Genomic DNA, 26,834 nt, shown 5'->3' on the forward strand with positions numbered 1-26,834 from the left:
GTAACTTTTATAAAAATATTTTTACAAGCATAAATGGACATGAAGTCAGAAAGCATAGAAATGATACTATCATAAAAAGTATACAGAGTATTATTTTATATTTTATGGAAGCTTTATCTCCTCCAGTGAATTTGTACTTGGAAGAGTGGAGACCTTCACCATTTCATAATTTTTAAAAACAGCTTATAAGGATGGGGGCTTACTCAAAATTGTATAGAATTTAAAATTTCCAGAACAATGTACAAAAGTTCTTCATTTAATTTCTAAATTTTAGGTCTTTGCAGGTGAAAGAAAAGTTTTTATCACAAGAATGTTATTAGGGGATGTGAAAGGGGACACTAATTAAGAGGTAATATTAAAATAGATGACAGAGATTAATGAAGGAAAAACTAGGTTATAAAAAGCATTTCAAATGAGTAGGATACAGGATTCTATTCTAAATCATTAAATTTGGCTTTGTTTCAATATTAATATTTGTAGTGGTAAAAATGAAAAGAAAGATGAATATGAATTTAATTCAATGTCTTTAAAGAGTCTTCTACACGATTTAGGATTTGAGTTGCATGTTCACAGAAGCTGTAATGTGAAGGGGCAGGATGGAGAGTGAATGGAAGCAGAGATACTGAACTCAAATAACTGTTCTTAAAATGTGCCGTTTTGACCTTCAACCTCGAATATATATATTCTCTCCAGAAACAAATGATAGCATTTCAGAAAAACCAAATTGTTTTGACCATTGCTTTTTCCTGGGGCCTGGAGTTTCTGATTGACTTTTGGTGAAAGCTCCTTGACAAGTGTAATAATCAGTAACTGTAAACACTGCAAATCCAATCAGGCCACTTTTTAATGTTGATATTATTACTATTTTTGTTACTATGTTCAAGATCTTCATTTCATCAACAAAGTTGTTCCTCCACTTCCCCTTGTACTGAATATTCAAAGAAGTCACTAAGCTAATCATTGCCAACATTGATGTGTAGTAAACACATATCTTCAAGCCTAGTTTACTGTTACCTTTTATCTGCCACTTCTAGCTATTTTATAGCTAATAGTGACGTCAGTGGTGGCCATCTGGTGCTGCGGCTGCCATCACGCCGGCCGCTGCAGGGAGGGTATCGGGAGGAGGCAGACAGACCCCCGCAACAGCAGCCCGCTGCCCTGGGGACCGCCCAATGGGGCGGGGCTGGGTTGTGCTCGGGGCAAGGGGGAGCTCTGGCTAGCCCCTGAGCTCCCGGGCCACAGGCGGAGCTCCAAGAGACAGGTAGAGGTCTCGGCAGCATCCATTCAGCCCTGGTACTAGCGCAGGCCCAGCAAGGACCTGGAGCCCCCGCCTCAGGTTGCCAGGGGGCGTGGCCAGGTACACTGCTCCATGGAGCCTGCGGAGCCGGCATAAGCGAGAGCCCTGCCCCTTCCAAGTTGGCAAGTGGGAGCTCCCCAGGTGCAACTGCAGGTGTCCAGGCCACCGCTGCAACCTGGGCACCCCTGTGCTCTCGGGAGTCGGGAGTAGGCAGAAGCCCCACCCTCCTGGGTAAGACTGCAGCTGCCCAAGTCAGGGCTGCGGATCCAGGCCTCCTGCTCCACTGGGCAAGCAGGAACCTGCTTCCTCTGCCCCCAGCTGCAGCCACCCAAACCGGGGTTGCAGACCCAGGCATCCCTGCATTCTTACCCTTGCAGGCTGGAGTGTCTGTTTCTGCTGCCTGACTTCTCCCTACTCTGGACACCTGCTCTCATCTGGGAGCAGGGTTGGGGCTGAACCCAGGCTCTGTCACAGCCCAAGCTGTGTGCACAGGCTCAGGGCAGTGCTGACGTGTCAGCCCCCTGCAGCCTTACACCCTCCAGACTTTGGGTGCCAAAAAGAGGGGAACCTAAAGGGGGACTGAGGGCAGCTGGGTGCTGACCTGCAGGTGTCTCTTGGTGCCAGCAGCCTGGGCACCATGGATGGCCATGGGAGGCAGCCTCCTGGGCAGAAAATGGCAGGTCCCCAGTAAAGCCTGGGGGCTGGGGCTGCCAGTCCTGCAGACCCAGAGCAGGAGCTCGTGGTGCTTTTTCTTGGGCCCACCCATGGCTGCCTATGAACCAATTAGCATGCACTTCCCCACCCTCTGAGACCCATAAAGGCCTCAGCCAGAGCAGGCAGAGGGTGGAGAGATGAAGAGGGAGAGGGGACAACCAGCTACAGACAGGAGCTATCCTCTCTGCTGAAAGTAGGAGAGGACAGAACAATCAGCTACAGAGAGGAGCTACCCTCTCTACTGAGAGTTTCAGAGACCTGGAGAGATGGGACTACCAGCTGCAGAGAGGAACAATCCTTTCCAGGGCCTCCTCTCTGTTGACAGCAGTAGATGTCTGGACGACCAGTAGCAGAGAGGAGCTACTCTCTCCAGGGCCTCCTCTCTGCTGAGAGCTGAACACTCCACAGATGACCAGCCTACAGAGAAAAGCTATCAACTGTGGGTCTGCTTTGAGCTGTTCTAACACTTAATAAAGCTCATCTTTGTCTTGTTCACCCTTCATTTGTCTGCATACCTCATTCTTCCTGAATGCAGAACAAGAACTTGGGCAAAGGTGCCACCAGCCACAGAGGTTTCTGGCCAGAAAATCGACACCCCAAAGATCCCCTATCAATAGCTCATGTAGGGTCCACATTAAAGACTATGAAAGGGATGCATGTGTCAGGTGAAGAAAGTGAGCCTCATTTACTTCTACTGAGAAGAAATTTGACCAAGGCCACTCAACCCAGGTTTGAACCCAAGTCTGCCTTACTCACCCCTATGTTAACTATTATTTGATACTGTGGCAGTTTTTGATTGGTATTTGCTCACCTACCTGCGACATCTGAACACACAAACACATTTATTTTGTTAAGCTGTGCTCAGGCTCCCTAGCAGTTTAGAAAACAGGCAAGCACTTTTAAATGTGTGAGCACAAAATTCAAGAAGCTCCTGAATATTGTCCTTGTCCACAAGGTCTTACCCTTTATAAACAAGAAATTTAGGTATCTTTTCTCACTCTCTATCAATACCCATTTAGCTCTTTTGTGAATTGTTTTAATTAGCTTATAAATTGATCATAACAACTGAGCAAAGATATGAAAAACTCATGAAGTTGGTATTGCAACTGTTTATGAAATGTCTCAATGTATTATTCTTACCAATACTGTTAGTATTGTTATTTCAGGTGTTAAAAGGGGTAGCTCATCAGTAATATAAGGAGCTTAAGAAGGAAGAGTAAGTCATCTAAGACACTATTGCTGCAGTATAAAGGTCATAGTTATTTAAAACTATGGGGAAAAAATGTATTCTCTCTGTTTCCCATCCTATCTTTACCCTTTTGTTCTGACCAAAATTGGTCTGGGTGTCCTGCCTATTTCTTCATTATACCTCACTCCTTCACCTCTTAAAAGGGTCAATATACTAACAACATACTAACTTTAGTTTACTAAGACCAAATTGTACCAACCCTTAACAACTCACTCAATAACCCTTTGGCATAAAAAAGTCTGCAGTTGTGTAGAATGCACCTATACGGCTGCACAAGGAACTTGCACTTTTCATGTGAGTTGCAGTGAGGATCACATGGCCTCCCGATGCACCTTGAATCACATTTTGAGAATCAGGACTTAAAGGCTTCCTATTACCTACTCATTAACACATCAGACAGCCTTTTTCTTTTCACATTTTCCTTAACCTCCAGCAGTATCTGGCTCTGTTGAGAAACCTCTTTTGGAAACTCTCTACTCCTGACTTCCATAACACCATTTACCATGATGTTTCTCTGACCTGTCTACAAGCATAGATATCTGTGCTGAAATAAGGCCACCTAGCAAGAAAAGTTGTAAAGTTGTAAAGCCCATTTTTTTTGTCTGACTTTTTGGTGCTATGTATTGGTATTTTAGTGGACCAAGACATAACAGCTCTCTCTCCTGCCTGAAAAAGACGGAGGAATTGGGCTTACGGAGATCAAAATGTCAATTATATTGCTGACAGAGCTGCTGAATTTGTGACTTCAAAGTATGAAAGTGACATTCTTTTATGACTGCATCTCCTTCAAGCAAATTTTCTCACCAGTCACAGGCAGCAATGGTAAACCGCAGCACTCCCTTACGGGGACAATGGCTTTGGGGCTTACTTTACCATTTGCAAAGAACAGACCAGATTATACGGTCTTTACAGGCAGGCAGAACCCTAAAGGAAAGCACAGAACTACACATGCCCCACTATCTTATTCCAAATGCACCAATTACACAAGTCACTTTCCCTCTCCTAGGGAGACTGACAAGAGGAAGAATCCAGGAATATTATTATATTAAAACTGCTACCACACAGAATAAAACATCAGGACTGGGTGATAAAGTGTTTCCTCCCAATATAATGGAAAGTGGAAAGTCATAGAAATGTAGTAGCTATAGCATCACATGAAAATGGATAAATATTTGTATGATATATGTGGGTATATGCATATATACATATATACATTATATGATATAGCCTATGTATCAGAAAAAAAAAAAAAACTAACACTAAAAATACCACAACCTTATCCCAGGGTGATGGGATACATGATTATCCCAAAATAAATAATACTTATTTCTCTTTTCTAATTCGTTATGTTTTCTAAATGTTCTATCATATGCATTAACTTATATAATTAGGTAAATTTTAAAACTCAAATTAGCAAGAAATGGGCACTAACACTGGATACATTTGAATTTAATGTACAATCAATATAGCATAAAATATATATTGATATTGCCTACTAAAAGTGAGTTTCAGCTGGGCACGGTGGCTCACGCCTGTAATCCCAGCACTGTGGGAGGCCAAGGCAGGTGGATCATGAGGTCAAGACATCAAGACCATCCTGGCCAACATGGTGAAACCCTGTCTCAACTAAAAATACAAAAATTAGCTGGGTGTAATGGTGGGCGCCTGCAGTCCCAGCTACTTGGGAGGCTGAGGCAGGAAAATCACTTGAACCCAGGAGGCGGAGTTTGCAATGAGCCAAGATTGCACCACTGCACTCCAGCCTGGGTGACAGAGCGAGACTCCATCTCAAAAAAAAAAAAAAAAGAAAAGAAAAAGAAAAAAAAATGAGTTTCAAAAAGTTGATGAGACTAACTTTTGACTTTGCTCCCTCTTAAATGTTATCGTAGTCAAAGTGTCAGAGACATGTTAATTCTAAATCAAATACAAATTGTGCTAAATTTGTGTTTTTTAATGATTCAGTATTACAGGCAAACTAAATTGAACATACCTTCCTCAAGCATGAGGACTGGGTTTGTTACCCCTTCCAAGCCTATCATATAACTCAGATTCTTTCACTTGATAACTACAGTGTTGGTTATCATGATTCATGTGTCCCTTCATCTCACAAGGATTTATTAAATACCTACTATGTGCCAGGCACTGTTTCGGGTCTTGAGGAGACAGCAGAGAACTAGACTAACAAGGCCCCGCACCAATGGAGCCCAGATTTTTGTAAAGTAAGATTATACAATAAAGTAAACAAGAAACTGTCAGCTAGTATTAAATGCTATGAGGAAAAGAAAGCAGGGTGATCTAATAGAGAGTGGTCAGGCTGGGAAGGCCTCTCTGAGGAAGTGATGTTAAGACAGAGCTGAACAACCAGAAGGAGCCCCCACCCTAGTAATGGTGAACACTTCCCCAGGCAGCAGGCAGGTGCACGCCAAGCCCATAAGGGGAAAATGAGCATAGGAACTGGAAAAAGGACCGAGTGACTTGAAAAAGGTCTATGAGATGAAGCTCACAGCCACTAGGAGTCAGATAAAGCAGGGCCTTGTGAGCCCACATGATGGAATTTAACTCTAAACAGGATAGAAAGTTATTGCAGGATTTTAAGAGAGAAACAGAAGCTGAACTCCTGAAAGAAAAAAAAAAGACTTAAAAATGAATGGAGGGTCGGGCATGGTGGCTCACACCTGTACACTCAGCACTTTGGGAGGCCAAGGTGGGCGGATCACCTGAGGTCAGGAGTTCGAGACCAGCCTGGCCAATGTAGTGAAACCCTGTCTCTACTAAAAATACCAAAAAAAAAAAAAAAATTAGCTGGGTGTGGTGGCACATGCCTGTAATCCTAGCTACTCAGGAGGCTGAGGCAGAAGAAGCACTTGAACCTGGGAGGTGGAGGTTGCAGTCAGCCGAGATCACGCCACTGCACTTCAGCCTAGCCAACAAGAGTGAAAACTCCGTCTAAAAAGCAAACAAAAACAAAAATGAATGCAAAAGAGCAAGAAACTATAAACACAAGTTTTGTGTCATCTCCCGTCGGATACAATCAAGACAGTCCATATCTTGTCTGCAACAATCACAAAGAATAAATTGTCAGAATTCAGAAGATAAATGACTGTAGTAAAAAAAAAAAAAGAAAAATTAGAGAAATTGAAATCACATTTAAAACAAAAGAAATAGGAAAGATTCTGCTGAAAAAAATATAAGGACATAGAGTGCAGACTTGAAAGAATTTTAGCTGAATAAAAACATACAAGCATTTAGAGAAAATAAGCACATAAAATGTGCTGAGATAGAAAGACAAAGAATATAGAGAAAATAAGTGCATAAAATAATGTGCTGAGATAGAAACACGAAGAATATATAATTGCATAATTAGTGTCTTTGAAGATGAGACCAAAAGGTTTAGATGAAAAATCATTCAAATGTATAATAGAAAATATTACTGAAATAGGCTCTAGAATCTGTCGACTATAAGGGCATACCACATTATAGGCACTATCAACCCAAAGAAATATCCTGGTGAAGTTCTCTGACTTTAAAGATAAAGATTTCTATGAGACGAGGGACAGGAAAGGCAAGTGAGCTACAAGACAGACTAGCCTCAGGCCAGAGTATTTTTCACAGCAACTCTCAGCGCCAGAAGGCATTGGAAAATAGCAGCAGAGTTCAAAGACAAAAAAAATAGAAATAAAGATTGAATCAGGGGTTTAATATCCAGCCAAGCTGTTATTTACTGTTAAAAGCACCATAAATATATTCACAAACATGTAACGCCTCAGGAAATAGAGCACTCATGAGCCTCACTTGAAAGAAGCGATTTGATATGAAACCCAGCTGAAAAACAGATAAATCAAAATATGGAATTCGAGAATGGTGACATCCTTCTAAAAATAAAAGACTGGTCATGAGCATTGAATCCATTTGAATATGCAACTATCACTATAGAACTGTAGAAATTATGGTTTCAGCACATATTTATTGGCATAAGCAGTACTAACACATGTCCATATCTTAGTGGCTTAACACAATAAAAGTTTGCTTTTCACTCAGGTCACTATTTAATGTGGGTTTCTGATTGGGAACCTCTGATCCATGCAGTGATCTGGAGACTTAGATGTCTTCCTTTGTGTAGTTCCACCATTTTTAATGCAGTTTTAGGGTGACCCTGGACCCATCCAGCTTGTAGACAGAAGGAAGAGAGAGAGAGAGGGTGGAGAAGGTATCCTCATTGTTAACTGCCTAAGACTGAAAGTATCACTTTACTTTCGCTTATGTTGATCATGGAGAATTCTGGGTAGTCTCTAATACACAGAATATAATGTCAATATCATTAGACATAATAATATAGAAATAATATAATTACAAAAACTGGAAGGTTATGAGAATTGGTGGGAAGAGTGGTATATTTTCTCATTTTTCATGGCAGAAGTTAATAAAGACTTCCTAAATTTTATAAATCAAGAAATAATGGCTTAAATATATTTTCATGCCTTATTTTATGTTATAAATATAGACATGGGAAGAAAAAAGTAGAATAACAACTAAAAAACAGAAAATATAGCAAAAGACAGAAAACTAAGGAAGAATAAAAACAGAAAAAACAAGGTAATAAAACACATCTAAATCTGTTGAAATAACAGAAATGAGTGGAATAAACTAATCTTAAAAATAAGAAATTATTAGATGAGAATCAAAGCATGATATTCGATGATGGTATATATTATAAATATAGAACTGTATCTCAGATATATTAATGAAAAATGTTGTGGAACAAAATGTATAGTTCAATCCTACTTGTATTTAATAGTAATATATATTATGTATGATATATACATATAGTTTTATACCATGTACACATAGAAAATATTTGGAAGTATACACAAGAAATGGTTAGCAGGGTTATTTCTGGGGATTAGGATGAAGGGTTAGGAAGGGGAATCATATTTTCACTTTTTACCATATATCTATCTGTACCTTAAATTTTGTTGTAGTAAGCATGATATTTTTATTATGAAAATGTAAACAAATCCTAAAGTCCAACACAGTACTATTGGAGAACTGAAACGAACAACAAAGGAAGGGGAAGTCAGGGAAGGCTGACAGAATGGTCTTTACCAACCATGAATCTTGAATTGGAATCATTAACTCTTCTACCTGGAGCTAAAGATTCCAGGTAGTAAAAAGGCTGAGTCTCCAAGGAGAAGGAAGAGCCCCTAGCAGTGATCCCCGTGTGCACTGACAATGTGAAAAGGTCGTGGCGTGTTTAATAAACCTTAGGGATGCCTGGAGTATGACGTGTGTGGTGGAAAGGTGTAAGAGGTTAAGACTGGAAGGAAAGGGAAAATTTGGTGAATGGAGGAGTTAAAGATCATTCATTAGAAAATGAGATTATCTCAGAGTATTTTGAACAGAATAGTAGCCTGATTGGGATAGCATTTTACACAGATAACTATGATGTCCATATGGGGAATTAATTAGAGAACACAGAAAACTGGCAACCCATTAGGATTCTAGTCAAATAGTCCAGTTAGTCATGATGATGATCTGAACTAAAATGATGGAAATATAGATAAAGAGAATATGGGTTCAACATTCAAGGAATATTTAGCAGGTAGAACAGACAGAACTTGACTATTCATTGGATGTCATGGTGGTGGTGGTGTGAAGAATAAGGAAGGAAGAGTCGGGATGGTACCCAAATATGATAGCTCATTTCCATTACATGAGTATAGAAAGAGAAGCAAATTTGACTGTGGATAGGAAGAAGGAGAAAGGTAAGTTCAGTCTGAGTAATGTTAAGTTTGAAGTGTAAGTGGGACGTTTAGGAAGAGGGAAGCAGGTGTAAGACCCTGAGAAAGGTGGAAATGTGTAATATAGAAATAAAAATAATTAGCCTGTGACTAATAGCAGAGGACAAATGCAGAGAACTGTGAAAAAGGAAAGCGTGAAAGTATAAAATGTCTGTGACAGGTCAGGGTCCTCTATTCAGTTCAAAGGCATAAACAGAGAACATTTGCTTTTATTCCTGGAAATCTCTTGCCATTCCAACTCCTTGGCCAAGAATGGAGTTAAAGATTCCAGGTTAAAAAAAAAAAAAAAACAGGGTTGAGGGGCACATTAGAGTTAGAAAGAAGTGGGTGGATTTCTTCTAGCAAGCTTTGGTCCTCAAGGAAGCTGGGTCCTTTTGTGGCTGTTGGGAATTGAGACAGCACTTCTCTAAGGAGCCTTGAGGCATCTCTTAGGAAGAGAGATGGACATTTGGCCTTTGACCCCTAACTGGACCACTGGGTGTGGTCATGACTCTTACTGGGTGTGACCAAATGAAAGACCAGGCTGCCTAATAACTTCAGGAGGGGACTAACTGCCTCCCTGCCAGGCAAAAATGATTCAATTGTCCTTTAAAAAGTAAATAGCTAAAAGCCAACCACATACTTATAATTCAAACATAATGCTGGTACCTAAAAGTGCTACATTTCGTCAATCCAATCACCTCGATTTGTACCTAAGGCCCATAGGCTTTAACTACTTTGGTGGACAGTCTGGGGACCAAACAAAGAAAGTCTTGTCATAAAGTAGTATTTCCTTTGTGGAGGGGAACAGTAGTGGGGAACTGACAAAGGAATCTAACAAGACAGAGGCCTGGTTATATTTAAATATAGGTAGAATTGGAAGTCTTTGAGTTTTGTATGTTAAATTTTTTTCTGTGTGTTTATATATTTGTAATAACAATAAAAATACTCAATTGTTCTTATGTAGTAACTATTTGAAATTATTTACTGTTGTAAAGTGGCTTACCATTTGCATTTGGAAAGAACATTTTAATCTCTTTGAAATTAAAATTTTAAATCATTTGTACATTAAATGTTAGAAATGACCAAACAGGTTTAGAATCCAAACAAAAATATGGCCGGGCACGGTGGCTCAAGCCTGTAATCCCAGCACTTTGGGAGGCCGAGACGGGCGGATCACGAGGTCAGGAGATCGAGACCATCCTGGCTAACCCGGTGAAACCCCGTCTCTACTAAAAAAAATACAAAAAACTAGCCGGGCGAGGTGGCGGGCACCTGTAGTCCCAGCTACTCGGAGGCTGAGGCAGGAGAATGGTATAAACCCGGGAGGCGGAGCTTGCAGTGAGCTGAGAACCGGCCACTGCACTCCAGCCTGGGCGACAGAGCGAGACTCCGTCTCAAAATAAATAAATAAAAAATAAAAAAAATAATAATAATAATAAAATATATCGCAGAATGTTGTACAGCAACTTGAAAGCTGTTGCCATGTTACTGCTGTGAAAATGTATATCCTGTCATACTTGTTATGATTTCACATAATAGGATGAGGAGAGGCTGTGCATTTCTAGCATCTATCCAGAGAGAAGGAGGTAGCATATATCTTCTAACTATATAAAGTCATATATTTTTTATTTTGTCTAAAATAAAAGTCTCATTTTTGTCTAGAATCCTTTCTTTTTCTCAAATGGCACTCATATGTAATGCCTGGCACATATTAGGCCTTCAAATACATAGATATCTGTCTGCAGTATATTTTAGCATCACTATTTTTATGGGGAATAGTCAGAAATCTGTGCATGCTCTACAAAATCAATGCAACTTTTTGCAGGCAAGCAGAGAACTGAGGAAAATCATTCAAATGTTTCGATGCAATGAACCAGATGATTTCAATTTCAACTAATTCAACTCACTTCTTCACTATAGTTGGGTAGTCTAAATTTCTGTTTCAAATGTACATCTTTTATATTTTTGCAAAGTTGCCTTTTTTCAGTGATTTTTAAATCGTTTAGTTCCCATTTCACTTCCCATTTACCATTTCAGTCTGAGACTTTAATACTGTTTCCACAGTTACAAGCCTCAAGTTAATCATGGCCTTGGGAATTGAGTTCTCCAGTGTGTACACAACCCCCTTGAGGGGACTTGTGAGTTCCCAGCATAGACAGTTGGCTCCAAATCCTGCCTCTGGGGATTCAGGCACACTGTGTGCCAGCTCACCCTGCCTAACAAACACTGCTGGTGACACAGAGGTTACACATCACCATTTGACAAAACTTAGGAATCCGTCTTTGACCTTGCAAGGGAAGGGTAGTAGACAGAGTCTCCAATACAGTGTCTCATCTTTAATGGCAGCTTCTGCAGTCTGGCAGAGATGAACACAGGCCACGGATGAAAGGAAGCCTCTATTTCTCAGGATGACCAGGTGGACTGAGTTTTTCTAGTCTCCCAGGTATGCCAGGTGGATGCATCTATTGTGTTTAACAGTATACTGCTATTTTCCTCATCACTGCATTTCCAAATCCTACTTGTCCTTTAAGGCTGGCTTCAAGTCTTACTTTCTGCATGAAAATATTCTGTTATATATTGGATACATATTTAGGCTATTAAAAAAACAGAAAATAATTTAGCAAACACTTGTGTACCATTAGATGCTTTTTATTTAATAAAAAATTATTACTCTCTGGAAGTAGGTAACATTCTGTTGAGAGAGAAGTCACTTTCCTCAGATCTAGTAGGAATTGCTTTCTGTGACATGCTGAGAAGTGAACCTGGAATAGAAAGGTCTATTTCAAATTGTGTCTGGATTCATCTACCTCTTTCTTTGCCTCATCAAGACTTTACCACTGCCTTTATCCATGATATGTTCCATCTGCCAAGCCACCTCTGGAATAGAATTATGCTTCTGATGGACCTTCCCAGCCTCCCAAACAGCTCTCCAACCAGGAATGAACACCCAGGGAACCAGCTGAACTTCCTGCTTGTATTGACTCAGAGCCTAAAAGAAAACGTGCATAATTACTAAAGTTCTTGGTCAATTCTCTGGCTACAAATTAGCAACTTCTTTCCTCAGAATTCTGACTTTTTCCTTGTTAAAGGTGGAATTGCATCCTACCTCACCACCACCCCAGAATTCATATGTTGAAGTTCTAGCCTTCCAGTACCTAAGAATGTGACCTTATTTGGAAATAAGGTTGTTGTAGGTATAACAAAAGTTAACATGAGATCTTACTGGAGTAGGGAGGGCTCCTAATCCATTATAACAAGGCCCTTATAAAAAGGGAAAATTTGGACACAGAGACTCAGAGGGAAGATGATGTGAAGACACAGGGAGAAGAGAGCCAAGTGATGACAGATGCAAAGATTAGAGTGATATATCTGTAAGCCAAGGAATCCCAAGGATTGCTGGCAAACACCAGAAGCTAGAAGAAGCAAGGAAGGATTCTCCCCTACAAATTTAAGAGGGAACATGGCCCCGCTGACACTTTGATTCAGACTTCTAGCGTCTAGTACGACAAGACAAGAAATTTCTGTTGCTTTAAGCTAAAAAAAAAAATAAATTTGAAAAAATGTTAAAGTGTTACTGATTGTGTTTGACATAGCTTTCTATATACTCCAATATCATTCTTATTTCTCCTCCCCAGAAGCAAATTGTTGCCTATTATTGGGCTCTCTTAGGTAGACTTTTTCAATGATTCTGCCGTTTTCTGGATCTTAATTTTTCACAAGGAGTCCAGTTCCAGGTACCTAAATTAACTAAACCTTAGGGCCCCTGCCTCCATGCAAGCATTGAGAGACCGTAAGGTGGAAATGCAGGCTGGAGCTTTAGCTGGGCCCATCATCTTGACTGGGAACCCTATACCTCTTTTGACCTCCCAAATTCTGTCTGATTCCTGTGGCACTGAACATTTAATCCAGCTTCCAATCCCTTATTTATTACCTACTTGCAGGTATAAAATAGAGGATATATTATGGTATTTCCTTATGAGATTATAAATCCTTGAAACAGTATTAAACTCTTTTTAAAGCAAGCTAAGGAAAGTTCCCCTAAAGAGTTCCTACTCTATAGGAGATTGCACATGGAAACCAATCTCATTATTGGAGAAGTGTGTACTCACAAGGATGCCTAACTTTACAGAACAGGTGATATTGCAGCCATTCAACAGTTATTGATAGCCTACTATGTTCAAATTAGTGAATTAAGTATTATAAGAATAAAAGAAATGCATAAAGATTTGGTTTCCCTACCTTGACTATCTCTCAAATGACTAATGAGGCATTTTTGAAAATATATACAGTAAACTACTTCATGATTACAGTGTAGTAATCATGCTGGGGCTTCAGTGAAGGTTCTTATTACTATTATAATTATGATATCATTATCATAATTTGATTTGTATTTTAGGAATTTTTTAATATTTAGATTTTTTCCTAAGCAAACCTGAAAGTTGAGTGTTTGCCCAAACAACTAAATAAGAATTGCTTATCTTAGATCAAATCATCAGTACCACTGGCATTTTTACCAGAGTTTGAAAATGTATTCTTGCACCTCATTCTTTTGCCTTGCACTGGCGGCAAATCACTATGTATAGAAACTGCCAAGACAGGCCTTATGGAACTTACACAGCATCTTTCTCTCTGTGACTTGTATGAACACAAATTGAAGATGGATAACTGAAATACACTTGGCCACAGATTCCATTCTGTCATCTGGAACTAAACTAAAGCAAAATTATTCAAGGCACATTTCAATGAAATTCTTTATGAATTGACCATTCATTTGTGCTTTTTATTATAGCTAGACAAATTGCATTATTATATAATATACCATCTTTTTTAAAAAAATCAACTTTTATTTTAGATTCAGGGGGTACATGTGCAGGCTTGCCACATGGGAACACTGTATCATAACACTGAGGTTTAGGGTGCAGATGATCCCATCACCCAGGCAGTGAGCACAGCACATGATAGGCGGTCCCTCACCCCCTTCCCTCCCTCTCTCCTCTAGCAGTCTCCAGTGTCCGTTGCTCTCATCTTTATGTCTATGGGTACTCAATGTTCAGCTCGCACTTACAAGTGAGAACATGCAATATTTGGTTTCCTGTTTCTGCATTACTTCGCTTGGGATAATGGCCTCTGGCTGCAGCCATGTTGCTGCAAAGGACATGATTTCATTCTTTTTATGGCCGCATAATGTTCCATGGTGTATATATCTTTTTAACTAATACTATTTAAAATTTCACACGCAATGTTCCTATAATTTTATTTCTATCAAAAATGCAATAAAGCATTATTATTGTAAACTTAGCAGAGTCACAGAAACTGTGGTCAGTCATCAGTCAAGAACCGAATGTCCTGAACCAAAGACTTATTAATACTATAATTTGGATTTATTTTTGTCCTTATTTTCCAGACACTGCAAATGGATGTAAACAAACTGAACATAACCTTGCTTCGGATCTTCCGCCAAGGAGTGGCTGCAGCTTTAGGACTCTTACCCCAGCAAGTGCATATCAATCGCCTCATTGTAAGATACCCACATTTCGCATTTCCGAAATTCAAGCTGTGTGTGTGTGGTTTTTTTAATCACTAAAGGGCTCGTGCTATAGTTGTATGGCTCATGAGCCAAATCTGGCACATCATGTTTTTGCAAATAAAATTGTATGAAACAAGCCATATCCACTCATCTACCCATTGCCCGTGGTGACTTTTATGTTACAGTGATAGAGTTCAGTAGTTACAAAAGATTGGCTCATGAAGCCTAAACTATTTATCATCTGGCCCTTTATAATGGAAGTTTGTTAACTCTGTCATAGTTCAAGGCTAGGTCCTGTGGTAAGTACGAAAGGGTCCAAAACACTTGCCTTACCAACTGGCACTACTCTGAAAATATTCTCCATTAGAGTGAAAACTTCTATATCAGGTAAGGCAGTTTCCAGACATCATTTGTTAAAGCCCTTTCAAGTATATCAATAGAACAATGGACATTGAGTGCAGAAGGCAGGCATTTTAAATAAAGAATAAAGAAGAACTGACCCTGAGGACTGCAGCCCAGATGGAATACAGGAATTGGTAGTCCAGGAAAACCAAGAGAAAACTTGAATGGGCATCTGAGTGGGTAAAAAAAAAAAGTCAACCCAAAGGATCTGTTGTATAGTACACAGTCCAGGCCTGTCTGTCAATCACCCACATCCATTATTTCTTCTCTTTCCTTGGTGTTTGGGAACCTGGATATCATACAACTACATGTTCCCATCTGCACTGGAAAATGGGCATGAGCAAAGGCCAAAAAAAAAGCAATTCAGATCAGATGACTGTCTCTTTGTAAAAAGCTAGTCACCTTAGTTTTATATGAAAAGGGACTTTGGGATCACTGTGCAGGTTTTAAATTGTTCTTAATGTCCACTGCAATGGGAGTCCAAGCAAGGACTCCACGTTCCCCCAGCCTTAAATTGCTGTACTTCTGCTGCACGGAGCTCGGCTTTCTACTGCATCAATCTGCATTCACGATGGAGGGAATTTGCTTTTTGTTTTGGTTTGGGGTTTATGTTTCTTTTTAGTTTTTCCGTGTGTGGAGAGTGAGTTGTTTCATTTCTTCATAAAAACTTGTATCCTGTGAATCAATAATGTTCTAGAAGTAAACAAGCTTTTAAAAAGTTTTAACTCGTACCAAGAAGAAGAAATACAACATTCCCCTGAATGAGTGAAAGTTACCCGGTGGCTCACACCTGTAATCCCAGAACTTTGGGAGACCAGGAGGGTGGATCACTGGAGGTTAGGAGTTCAAGACCAGCCTGGCCAAAATGATGAAACCCCATCTCTACTACTAAAAATGCCAAAAATTTGCCAGGCATGGTGGCAGGTGCCTATAATCCCAGCTACTCAGGAAGCTGAGGCAGGAGAATCACTTGAACCCAGGAAGTGGAGGTTGCAGTGAGCAGAGATGCATTCCAGCCTGGTCAACAAAAGTGAAACTCCATCTCAAAAAAAAAAAAAAAAAAAAAGTTTTGGATCTAGATCTAGATTTTTTGTATATATACATATAAAAATATATATGCATCAACCTGTGCACATATATTTTGCTAAGATATATATAGAGATGATATAGATATCTTAGATATACTTTTATACATATTAGGTTTAATGAGCATAATAGCTGTTTGCAGGGTTGAAGGAGGGATTTGCCAGACTGAGGAAGGGATATGCTTATCATATCCTCAGAGAATGTTAGTAGCATAGTTAAAAGTACTTATTATAATACCTAGAGTTACAATACCTGAGATAGCAAAGCATGATGATTAACAGCATGTGTTGTGGAGACAGATAAAACCATACTTCATTTCCAGTGTGGTCATATTCCATCTGTGTGAATGTGGCCAAGCTACTTACGTTTTATTTGTAAAATAGAGATAATCCTAATACCCATCGCTTAGGGGTGTTTTGAGCAATCAATGAGATAAGAGATTTAAGGTAAATAGAAGCATGTTATGCACAACTCAAGTGCTCTGTACCTACTGTAGTTATTAGGTCACAAACTATTTAAATTGTTATAAACATGTTTCACATCAGTATTTAGTTATTATCTGTTGTTCTCTGCAAACATGAAAAAACTTTTACTGGCTTGCTAGCAGTAAACTGATACTTCATTTTATACCCAGCTAAAATTCGCACATTAAAAGAAAACTTTCCAGCATGAGAGCGCTCCATGTGTCAGAAAGAAAGCTAACAATAATTTCCTTCTATTAGTGTGTTGCGTAAGTTGTAAAGATAATATTATCAATGGCCATGTCATTTTTATCTGCTGTGTGTGTGTGTGTGTGTGTGTGTGTGTAGAATATCAGACATTTATGGTAAAAAATTCTCTGACTCCATTTCAGCTAATGAGGTCATGCTAATAGGAAAAGTATCATGACATCACTACACAAGATACCCATTTCTACCAAATGACCAATTTTAAATGTGTGATATATTTGAGGTGAAGAACAGAATCAGGAAAAGGATTTCAAAGTTCATCTGGCACCATCTTCTTCAGCTGGCCAAGCCTTCACATTAACACAAGTTATAAAAGTAATAGAGAGAGTGGTGATGTCTAATATGTAATTTTACTATTACATCAGATTTTATTTAATTCATTTGATTTTAAAATGCTTCTTTAAACATAATTACTCAGGGAACATCTGAACAATCTACATCAAAAAAACTACAATATAGAATGGTAAATGAATCAGCATGCAATTACATATAAAATTACAAATCTTGTAGGCGAGGGACAACTAATTGCAAGAAAGCTATTTGAAGATTTTAGACTTTGGACTGGTAATATTAAGTCTACCAGAGAATAACTAATAAATGTAATCTCCACAAAGCCTTTTAGGATTCTAGAATTCTGACTTCCTTTAATGTTTCTAAAGGAAAGGTTAAAATATTATCCAAAATTGTTTAAAATGTCTATAACAAATACAAATATTCTGCTTTTATTAGGGAAAGAAGAACAGTATTGAACTGTTTGTGTCTCCCATAAACCGAAAAACAGGGATTTCTGATGCTCTGCCCTCTGAGGAAGTTCTTCGTTCACTTAATATCAATGTTTTGCATCAAAGTTTATCCCAGTTTGGAATTACAGAAGTCTCTCCTGAGGTAGGTTGCTGCATGAAACATTTCATTTAAAAATGTGAACAGTTAGCATGCTATGGTAATTCAACCCCAAGAGGCTTTGAGATGAAAGTTGTTTATTGTATGTTATTTGATAATAAAAATTTCCCTGAGTGTCAGAATTCTCTGATCTTTACATTGTATGTGTTTACTTCTTAAGGAAATGCATTTTCATATTAAAGTTTCACTTTTTGGCATTTTTCTTCTTCAAAACTTTGTGGCCTTATAACTTATTTTGACTTATCCAGTAAATTTTCGAGAAGAAAGAAGATTTAGATGTGTTTGTTAATTGATCACTTGAAACTGATATGTCAAAAAAGCAAAAATACATTTAAATCTTTCTTTCTCTACAGGTGTACCCCTCCTTATTGTCTTCATTGTCAAAATGGTCACCAGATATTCACCTTTTCCCATAAATTTGAAATTAATTTGAAATGTGATTTTTCTTTTGCTGAAGAAACTATAGTTTCTTAAGAACTGAAGTTTTAAGAACTATAGATGTTTCTTCATAGTATTTTCCAAATTTGTCACTTTTAAAAAATTTCCTCTACCACCTCCACCATCTCACTCCTGAATGGATTTAATTTCCTTTCCAATTCTTTTACTCCATCCCGCTCTAACAAACTTACTGGAAGGATCATCATCCTAAATATGTGTAATTCAATTATTCATAGAACCCTGAAATTAGACTGGAGGGAATATGTGTAACACCTTGTAGATACAGAAAGTATGGCCCATAGAAATTAAGTGACTCTCTCAAGGTGACAGAACAAGAGAGGCATAAAGCACCATCTAAGATCTCTCTCTCTCTCTCTCTCTCTCTCTCTCTCTCTCTCTCTCTCTCTCTCTCTCTCTCTCTCAGAGGCAGGGTCTTGCTATGTTGCCCAGGCTGGTCTTAAATACCTTCCCAGGCCAAAATCTAGATAACTTGATCCCTAATCTATTTGCCTTTACAGTAAATCACACTGCATCTCATTTTAATAAGTATCACAGGTGTGGTATAAAAAGCTCTGGGTGGACATGGTGGCTTATGTTTGTAATCCTAACTACTGGGGAGGCTGAAGCAGCAGGATCACTTGAGCCCAGATGGAGTTTGTATCCCAAAGCCACACGTAAAATGTGCGTGGACCATGGGGAGACCATTTAATCTCTGTGAGGCTGTCTGCCTTCGCATGGTGTCAACCTCCCTGAGCCTCAGTTTCTTCAAATCCAACATGGGTATAGCACTTATAAACTTGAAATATGGATTGAATTTTTAAAGTATATATAGAAATTCTCACACAGACTAGGTAGCAGACAAATGTAATTTGAATGCAGGATGAATTGGCACAATGAGAATATATGTCATCATTGAACTATGACTGTCACAACCACCCCCAACTGGTCTTCTTGCATTTGGTTTTGCACCTCTCTCTCTTCTCTTTCCCAACACACCCAATGTGGTTTCTTTCCTGCCACCAAAGTGATCTTTCTCAACATAAATTTGGCCATGCCCTCCTAATTTCATGATTCTTCTTTGGCTTTCAAAATACTATGAAATGAAGTATAGATTTCTTAATATGGTATATGGTCCTTTGTATGCTGGGCTTTATAATTGTTGAACAGCACTTTCCTAGTTTACGTTTCGGCAATTCTAAACTTGATAGATCTGTGATACATCATACTCTCTCCTTCCTCCATGCTTTCGTATATATTGACTCATCTACATACCTCTTTCTTAAAATCAGTCTACTGTGTACCTTGTGCCTCCACAGACAAAGATGCTTCTTACCCTGTGTTCCCATCAAGCTTAAAACAAAAACTCCTTATCCCATATTAGTCTTTAGGCTCATCTCTACACTGTGGGTTTTTTGAGTGTTTGTGACATGTCATTTGATCTGTTTCTTCATTGCCTTCATTTAGCGCCTGGCATGCAATGGACAAACAGCAAAACTGAATCAACAAATAGTCATGCTGGGTGCAGTGGCTCAAGCCTGTAATCCCAGCACTTTGGGAGATCAAGGCTAGAAGATTGGTTGAGGCCAGGAGTTTGAGACCAACCTGAGCAACATAGCATGACTCTGACTTTACAAAAAAAAAAAAAAAAATTAAAAATTAGCTGGGCATGGTGGTGTGTAACTGTGGTCCCAGCTACTTGGGAGGCTGAGGCAGGAGGATCACCTGAGCCCAGGAGTTTAAGGTTGTAATGAGCTATGATGAGGCCACTGCACTCCAGCCTGGGTGACAGAGCAAGACCCTGTCCCAAAACAAACAAACAGACAGCAACAACAACAAATAGCCAAGTACTGTGCTAGCTAATATCTAAAGCCAGAAAAATACACACATAAGAAAACAAACAAATAAATAAATGATGCTTGTTCTCAATGAATGTATGCACTAATAGGGCAAATATGACACAAACAGATAAGAAGAATATAGTACTATAAATAAGTTACTACACTGTGCCATGGGAGCCTTGGAGAAGAGACCCCCTTATGCTTTGGAGAGGCCAGAGGAGAGGATCAGCAGGAGGTGAACCACCGGGCTCCTCCCAGCCCTGCCCACGTCTGAATCTGAAGCAGTTCTGCTTGTGCACAAAGCCAAACCCCATTCCCACAGTCCAGGCCCTTCACAGACTGACTGGTACACATCTTGCTTAGGATAATTCTTTAAATTTTAGAAAGACCGTTGGATAAATGTATCCTGCCTCCCATAAGCTTTTAGAGAATCATATAAACAGCCTTCCCTGTTGCTTTATTCTGAGTTTAAAAGCCACTCTGAAGGCTTTAAGAATAGAGCAACTTATTGAGTCACTCAGATTTGCAAACCAAAAGAAGCTCCCCATGCAAAAAGAGCTGGCTTAAAGCAAGTACCTGGGCATCCTCCAATATACCCCAGTCCAGTGAAGGTGGGGTACTTAGCTTAATGGCCTCTCACAGAGCTAATAGCTCACAATAGACTACACTTGAATAATGAAAGCGTATTTGATGATAAATGTCATAGTTTCTCATAAAATTGTTGGAATCTAGAAATCTAGAATTTAGAAAATATGCATTACAGAAGATGAGGAAGTATTCAAATCAGATATAAGGAGCATATCACAAAGGACAGAGGGATTGTTTGAACCTTTTGTTTGAGCACTCCTAGAAGGGGCCAGGCATTATTACCCTTTGACCTTTGACCAGAATCTCTAAATGCAGAAACAGGGAAAAGCTGTCTGTAGTAAGCAGGCACCCCAGCGGGGAGGCGCTTGGCATAGATACAACCTAAAGGAGCCCTGCAAAAATATTGATTGATAGTTGCTTAAAACTGGTGAATGCTATTCTGTGAGTTTTCTTATAAAACTGGTGAATGCTATTCTGTGAGTTTTCTTATATCTTTATTCATGTTTTCTGTGGTTAGTGTTTTATAACAACTTATGCCTCAACATTTTTTTCACATTTCATTCTTAAAATTATAACATACTATGGCAACATATTCATTAACAGAAAAAAAGGATCATTGGTATTTTGGCTTTTCGTCCTTTGCATGAATTATAGAACGTCATGAAGAATGTCTCAAAGCATCTATTTCTAAACTCACATTAATTACTTTCATGGAAGGATATGGCTTTTGTTGTTTTTTCATATGCTTGATTTTTTAAATTGAAAATGACTCTTGAGAAACAAAATACCAACTAGAAAACTGTTTTTATTTAGTCATCTGTTTTCATTTGTAATCTGTTTCTTAAAGGAAAAGACATTATTTCTTTTATATATTTATATATGATATCTAGAACATTATAGGCACTCATACAGATAAAACTAGACCTCCTCTTGCCTAATAAGTAAAATCCCAGGAAAATGAAATTAAATGTTTTTACAAAATGAATTAAATACCTATTAAAACAGTAAGCTCTGTATTGACATTTTTAACAATCATTCAGGAATTTTGTTGTTGTTCAATTGCAAATTACTCCAGTTTCCAAATCTTATATTTCAAAGGAGAAAGTGACCTTCTTTAAATAAAAGTCCAATGTGCCGACTGATACCTTCATGAAATATTTACAAAGAAAAAAAACCATTACATATAAATATAAACAATAATGTATGAGTTTAATGATTATTCCTTCAAACTAGGAACACTAGCAGGTACTCTAGTCCTAATTAGTATAGACCTAGCCATACAGTGCTGAGGAGCCACACAATCAGTATTAACCTGTATTCGACCATTCAGAACAATTGCTCACATTGTGCACAGTACAGTGGAAGCTTGGCATTATCCAACAAAGCCATATTGTTATAGGATACATCTCATTTATCTGCCAAGTCAATCAAATTAACCAGACACTTTGTAACGCTTACACTTCATTCTTATTCTGTGAGCTTCCTCTCTCTTAAAGAGGTGTATCTCCTAGATTCTCTGTATCTCTGAATCATCTTTCCTAGCATTTGGGATCTCCTTCCACATCTGAGATCAGAATTGATTAAAATATTTAAAAAGAGAGAAAGAAAGGACAAAAGAAAGAAAGAAGAATGAGCTATAGTGCATCAAATTATTAAACAGGATCTAGAGAAGTCATTGTTAACTATACAGAAAACTGCCCAAATTTTTAAATAATAAAACCTATCAGCTTCTTTCGCTGCAACTAAGTTAAAGGGCAAAGCAATGTAGCTATGAAATAATAAAACACAAAGATGATATAGTGGTATTGGCTTGACCCAGCAACAGAGCCTCTGCATTATTCAACCCTCGGCCCCCTGACAAAATATAAAAATCATGAGGTTAACCCTATGCAAAGGTTAGATTTAAGATTCTTGTAAATTATAGTCTTGATTTGTGAGCTCTTAACTACAAACTTTTCTATTTATTACCCGCCCTTATCAAGTTTTTTAGATCTCTGTACAAATATAGTAGTGTTCAGCAGGAGTAGCATGACTCAGAAAGAGATCTATTTACCAAGAAAGTGCAGTGACTAAGTTTTAGGAGTTTAAAACATGTGTCTTGCTAACTGGGAGTGGGGAATGGGAGGGTGGGAGTTAATTCTTTCATCATTACTGCTTCAGTTAGAAAAGAAAACAAAACAGGTTTGTCTTAAGCAGACAGGAACATGTTGATATTCTAGGAGTTGTAGAACTACAGCAAGAAAAAAAAAATGAACCCAATCAGGTTAGGAACACAAAATCTCTTTCCACCCACCTAACCACCCCTTTTTATCCAAATTTTACATGGGCTTAAGCTCAACTTCTTATACTTAAATTTGACAAATTGATGCTGCCTACTTGAAGGCTTAACTAGTTTGCTTTTATAGCAAACAATGGATGCTATTTTGTTGCCCGTAAAAAATTCATTTCCATATTTATACCTGATTTCTGCAAGAGTTTTCTTTTCTATTAGTTTCCAGCTATGCTTATAGAGACATTACAATAAAAAAAAAAAAAGATATGGCTAACATCAGAGGTGAAAGAAAATTTGTCAGTTGAATCTAAAGTTTTTTGGCAGCAGGATACTTGGTTTCTAATCATTTTATCAATGAAGTGTTTTCAGATTCTCCATCGATTTATCATTTATATGTCTTTAAAATACATGTCTAAATCATTTCTTGTATCTATGCATCTATTTATGTCTTAGAAAGTAGGCCAGATACTATTTACATTATAATTAGTGAGCACATCAGTGTTTTACAAGTAAGGGAAATAGAATCCTGATTGCTTTAGCAATTAATAAAGGCTTTCTCCAAATAATTTTTGTAATCACAATTCAACTCAAAAATCTTCTCTGTTCAGCCTTGCTTATCTTCCCACCAAAACACACTTGCATTCCAGAATGAAAGTTCCCATAAAATATTTTTCAAGGTAAATTTTTTTGTCTGATTTATAAATGTTGGATATATTTTATTTTTTAAAAGCCTTAAAAATAAATTAGCAATGATTTCAAAGTTCAGACACCTACAAGGCATGTTTTACTCAAGGCCTTCTTAATCACTGGAAACAATATCCAAGGACAGATATGTACTCTCACTAAAGGGAATAAAAAGGCAACCTTCAACAAAATGAACTTTTAGATGAGTTAAAGCATTTGACTTGATTTAGCCTTTCTATGGTTTTCCTCATCATGGACTATTTGGTTTCAAGTTAGCTTCATTAACTGTAAATCTATACTGTCACTAAATTATATAATTTAATTTTATTCTAAGATTGGATTTTAGTCAATGTGCTTCTTTAAAAAAAATGAAATAAAAGTAATAGAGTCATGCACACTTTATTCATGCTTCTCTGCCCTTCCACCCCCAAAGTGAAACAAAAATGATACAAATAAAAATAAACCTATATGTTTTAGCTTTTATTGCCAATAATTCAGAACTTTTTAATGTTCCCTATTACTTTAGAAAAATATGTGATATTCTAACAATATATATTGTTGAGGTGATATTTTAGTCAGGTTTTGACAGCACAGACTCCATTTAAAAACAAAAGGTGTGATTAGAAGAAAGAAAAGGAGGAAATAATCCTGGCATTGTTGCTGTGTCTATTAATGCACCACAAGCTTTTGTTTGCACTTCTTTCACTTTTGTTTAAAAGTAAAGAACGGTAGTACAGCACGTAATCCAGGGTGCTGATGTTGTGGGAGGGGACTTAAAACAGAGTAAGGAAATCTTAAGAAACAATTTCCTCCACACAGAAAAGAACAGACCTCTCTTACCTATGAACCAGGTAGTTTCCAAGAGAGACGCTGAGGGATATTTAGAAAGCCTGGGACCTGCGGATGCCATGTCAGGCACACTTGCTCCTGTATAGGAGACTAAATAATCTCTCGATATATAAGGATAGCAATCTGTTGTCTTAGATCAGTTTGAGAAGCAGCTCTGGCAGCGGGGGGTGTAGGTGTGTTGCACTACACTGAATGGAATAAGGCTAAAAATATGTTTAGTGTCTGATAAGAACGCCAGTTTTCTCAAGCTCTCATTTAACGTCGGACTTTCTGTTTTGCTTTTAAAGAAAAATGTTTTACAAGGGCAGCATGAAGCGGACAAAATCTGGAGCAAAGAAGGATTTTATGCTGTTGTCATTTTTCTCAGCATCTTTGTTATTATAGTAACGTGTTTGATGGTAAGTTTGCTTCTTTGTATATTTTATTCTTTGCTGAGCCCACTGCTTAATATTAGTGGGTACATTGCCATTCAAATGAATGTTAAAATGCTTCGGAGCAGAAGCAAGACTATGATCCTGTTAGATTAGGAATATTTCATATCTGACATTAGAGCGATTGCTAAAGGAGAGCTTATGGAATTAAGGATGCTGACCTGAATAATAAGGCTGTAATTGCAATGCAGTTTTTAGTAACTTGATCAACTCAGAACGAAGCTTTACAAAGTGATTTACTGAGGTCACTGAAGCCCTCCCAAAGTCAGTAAAGTCTCACGGGCACACTTTGGGCTTACTTTATTTCTCCTTTTATATCATCTTTATGGAACTCAGGAAAAAAATTAAAAAGAAATATGTCTTTGAGACAAGATTACTCCCTAAGGAATGGTTGATTTCCTTATTTTTAAAAGGCCTTGGAAGCATTCTATGAAAAGGAGATGATTATACCCTCAAAGGCTAAGTTAGTTAGACTACTAATTCATTTTTAAGGTGGATAAATAGTACAAAAGTATAGATGTATATGCTGGAATAGCTCTGTAAGTAATAAGGTGTAGCCTTTAAAAGCATATTTCTAATTTTAAAAATAGAACCCAAAATAAACAACCCACTAAATTAAGCAGTACTATTTGGCACTGAATGAATTAACGGTATCTTTAGGGGAGAATAAGATTTTTCTACTCTTTTGAAAATTTCAAGATCTAGTATAATATTTAGAGTTTACAAATAGGTTTTAATGTCCTTTTTCCCTGTGAGCTATGTTCTTTTTAATTTTGCACATTTAAATAAACACTTCTTCCTTAGTTTTTAAGTGCCCCCCAAAAGTCATTATGTTACTTATTTCTCTCCACAATCAACAATATTGCTAAGTGTTTTATTGGTTTTTGTTTATTTCTCCTCCCCCTACTGGGAAGGGGTTATTATTAGAAAGATTGAGGCTCAGTCTGGAAAGACAGAGGCTGCATGGGCTAAACTTAGAGGATATAAAACAAGCACGGTCTTAGAGTGAAGATGGGCATGTTTTGTAGAGTTTAAAATATGTGAAGTAACAAAAGTACCCTAAATCTTCCATCATAATGAATTCAGAGGTAGCTCCTATGGGTCAAGCATTAAGAAAAAAAAAAAAATCTAAGAATTGTGACTCAATAAACAAAAGAATAATTTACAACTGAGTAAAAAAAAAAAAAAAAAAAAAAAAAAAAAACCTGATTTTTATATTCACATGGTAGAGATTAAGAGGAAAGGATTTTAAAGAGAGAAAGTTTGAGGTTTTGGGAAATTATGGCATAGTCTTCTGGGCATCTCTGTTTTGAAAGATGTAGTTCCTTGCTATGGTTAATTGCATTTTAATATACGTGGTTCTTCTTTCCTTCATATGGGAAATCTCAAGTGCTGTTCCCTCTCTTGTCAGTCACAATTAGGGTGTTTTTCTGCTTTGCAGATGAGAAAGGATAAGAGGAGGGGGAGAATAGAAAGGAATTGAAAGTGATAAAAGTGGAAAATATTCAGGGGATCAATGGATGTGATTCAGAAGAGCAAAGGCAAGGATAAAAGGAGGGAAGTGGGAAAGCAGATTCATGTCCAGCCTTTGAGTACTAAAGGGCAGCAGAAACAGAGCAGAGCCTGCTATTACCATATAGAATGTGCTTCAGATTCTGCATTTCTAACTCAGGACATGCTCATGTATCCGATGTAACTAGATAAATGCCTATGTTGGTCTCGTGGCAAAAGGACCTATAGTAGTCACACCCTCAACTACTTGGGGCCAGAGGATGACTCTTCCTTTCCCAAAATTTGCAAAACATCAATGTAAAAGTCAGAAACTTAGGGCAGTCAGCTCCAACGTTATTAGAACAAATCAAGAAAGGAGCATTTCAGAAGTATAGGTGATTGCTGTCTATTGGGTTAGCAGGTGGATTCATCTATTCATGCAATCAACAGATTCCTGCAGAATATTCTCTGTGGGCCTATTTGTTGCTGGTGCTGTGGGCAAAGGAGAAAACAAGACAGATAAGATCCCTGTTTTCTTCAAGTCTTTACTCTAGAGGGAG

General features: G+C 38.0%; 1 protein-coding gene across 4 annotated transcripts in view; it reads left to right on the plus strand.

Annotated features, from left to right (window-relative positions):
• The window catches only part of PTPRR (protein tyrosine phosphatase receptor type R), a 294,648-nt gene that overhangs the window by 145,826 nt on the left and 121,988 nt on the right, over window positions 1-26,834 (plus strand). For 2 of the 4 annotated variants that reach the window (XM_030939760.1, XM_030939761.1), the window contains 3 exons: window positions 14,445-14,558; window positions 17,513-17,668; window positions 24,640-24,750. In XM_030939760.1, the coding sequence (XP_030795620.1) occupies window positions 14,445-14,558; window positions 17,513-17,668; window positions 24,640-24,750 (381 nt within the window). Of the gene's footprint in view, window positions 1-10,109; window positions 10,131-14,444; window positions 14,559-17,512; window positions 17,669-24,174; window positions 24,355-24,639; window positions 24,751-26,834 lie in introns of those variants that run through there. The other 2 variants (XM_030939763.1, XM_030939764.1) reach the window with 2 other exon arrangements.

The sequence above is a fragment of the Rhinopithecus roxellana genome, chromosome 10 (genome assembly GCF_007565055.1).
Source record: "Rhinopithecus roxellana isolate Shanxi Qingling chromosome 10, ASM756505v1, whole genome shotgun sequence".
Lineage (NCBI taxonomy): Eukaryota > Metazoa > Chordata > Mammalia > Primates > Cercopithecidae > Rhinopithecus > Rhinopithecus roxellana.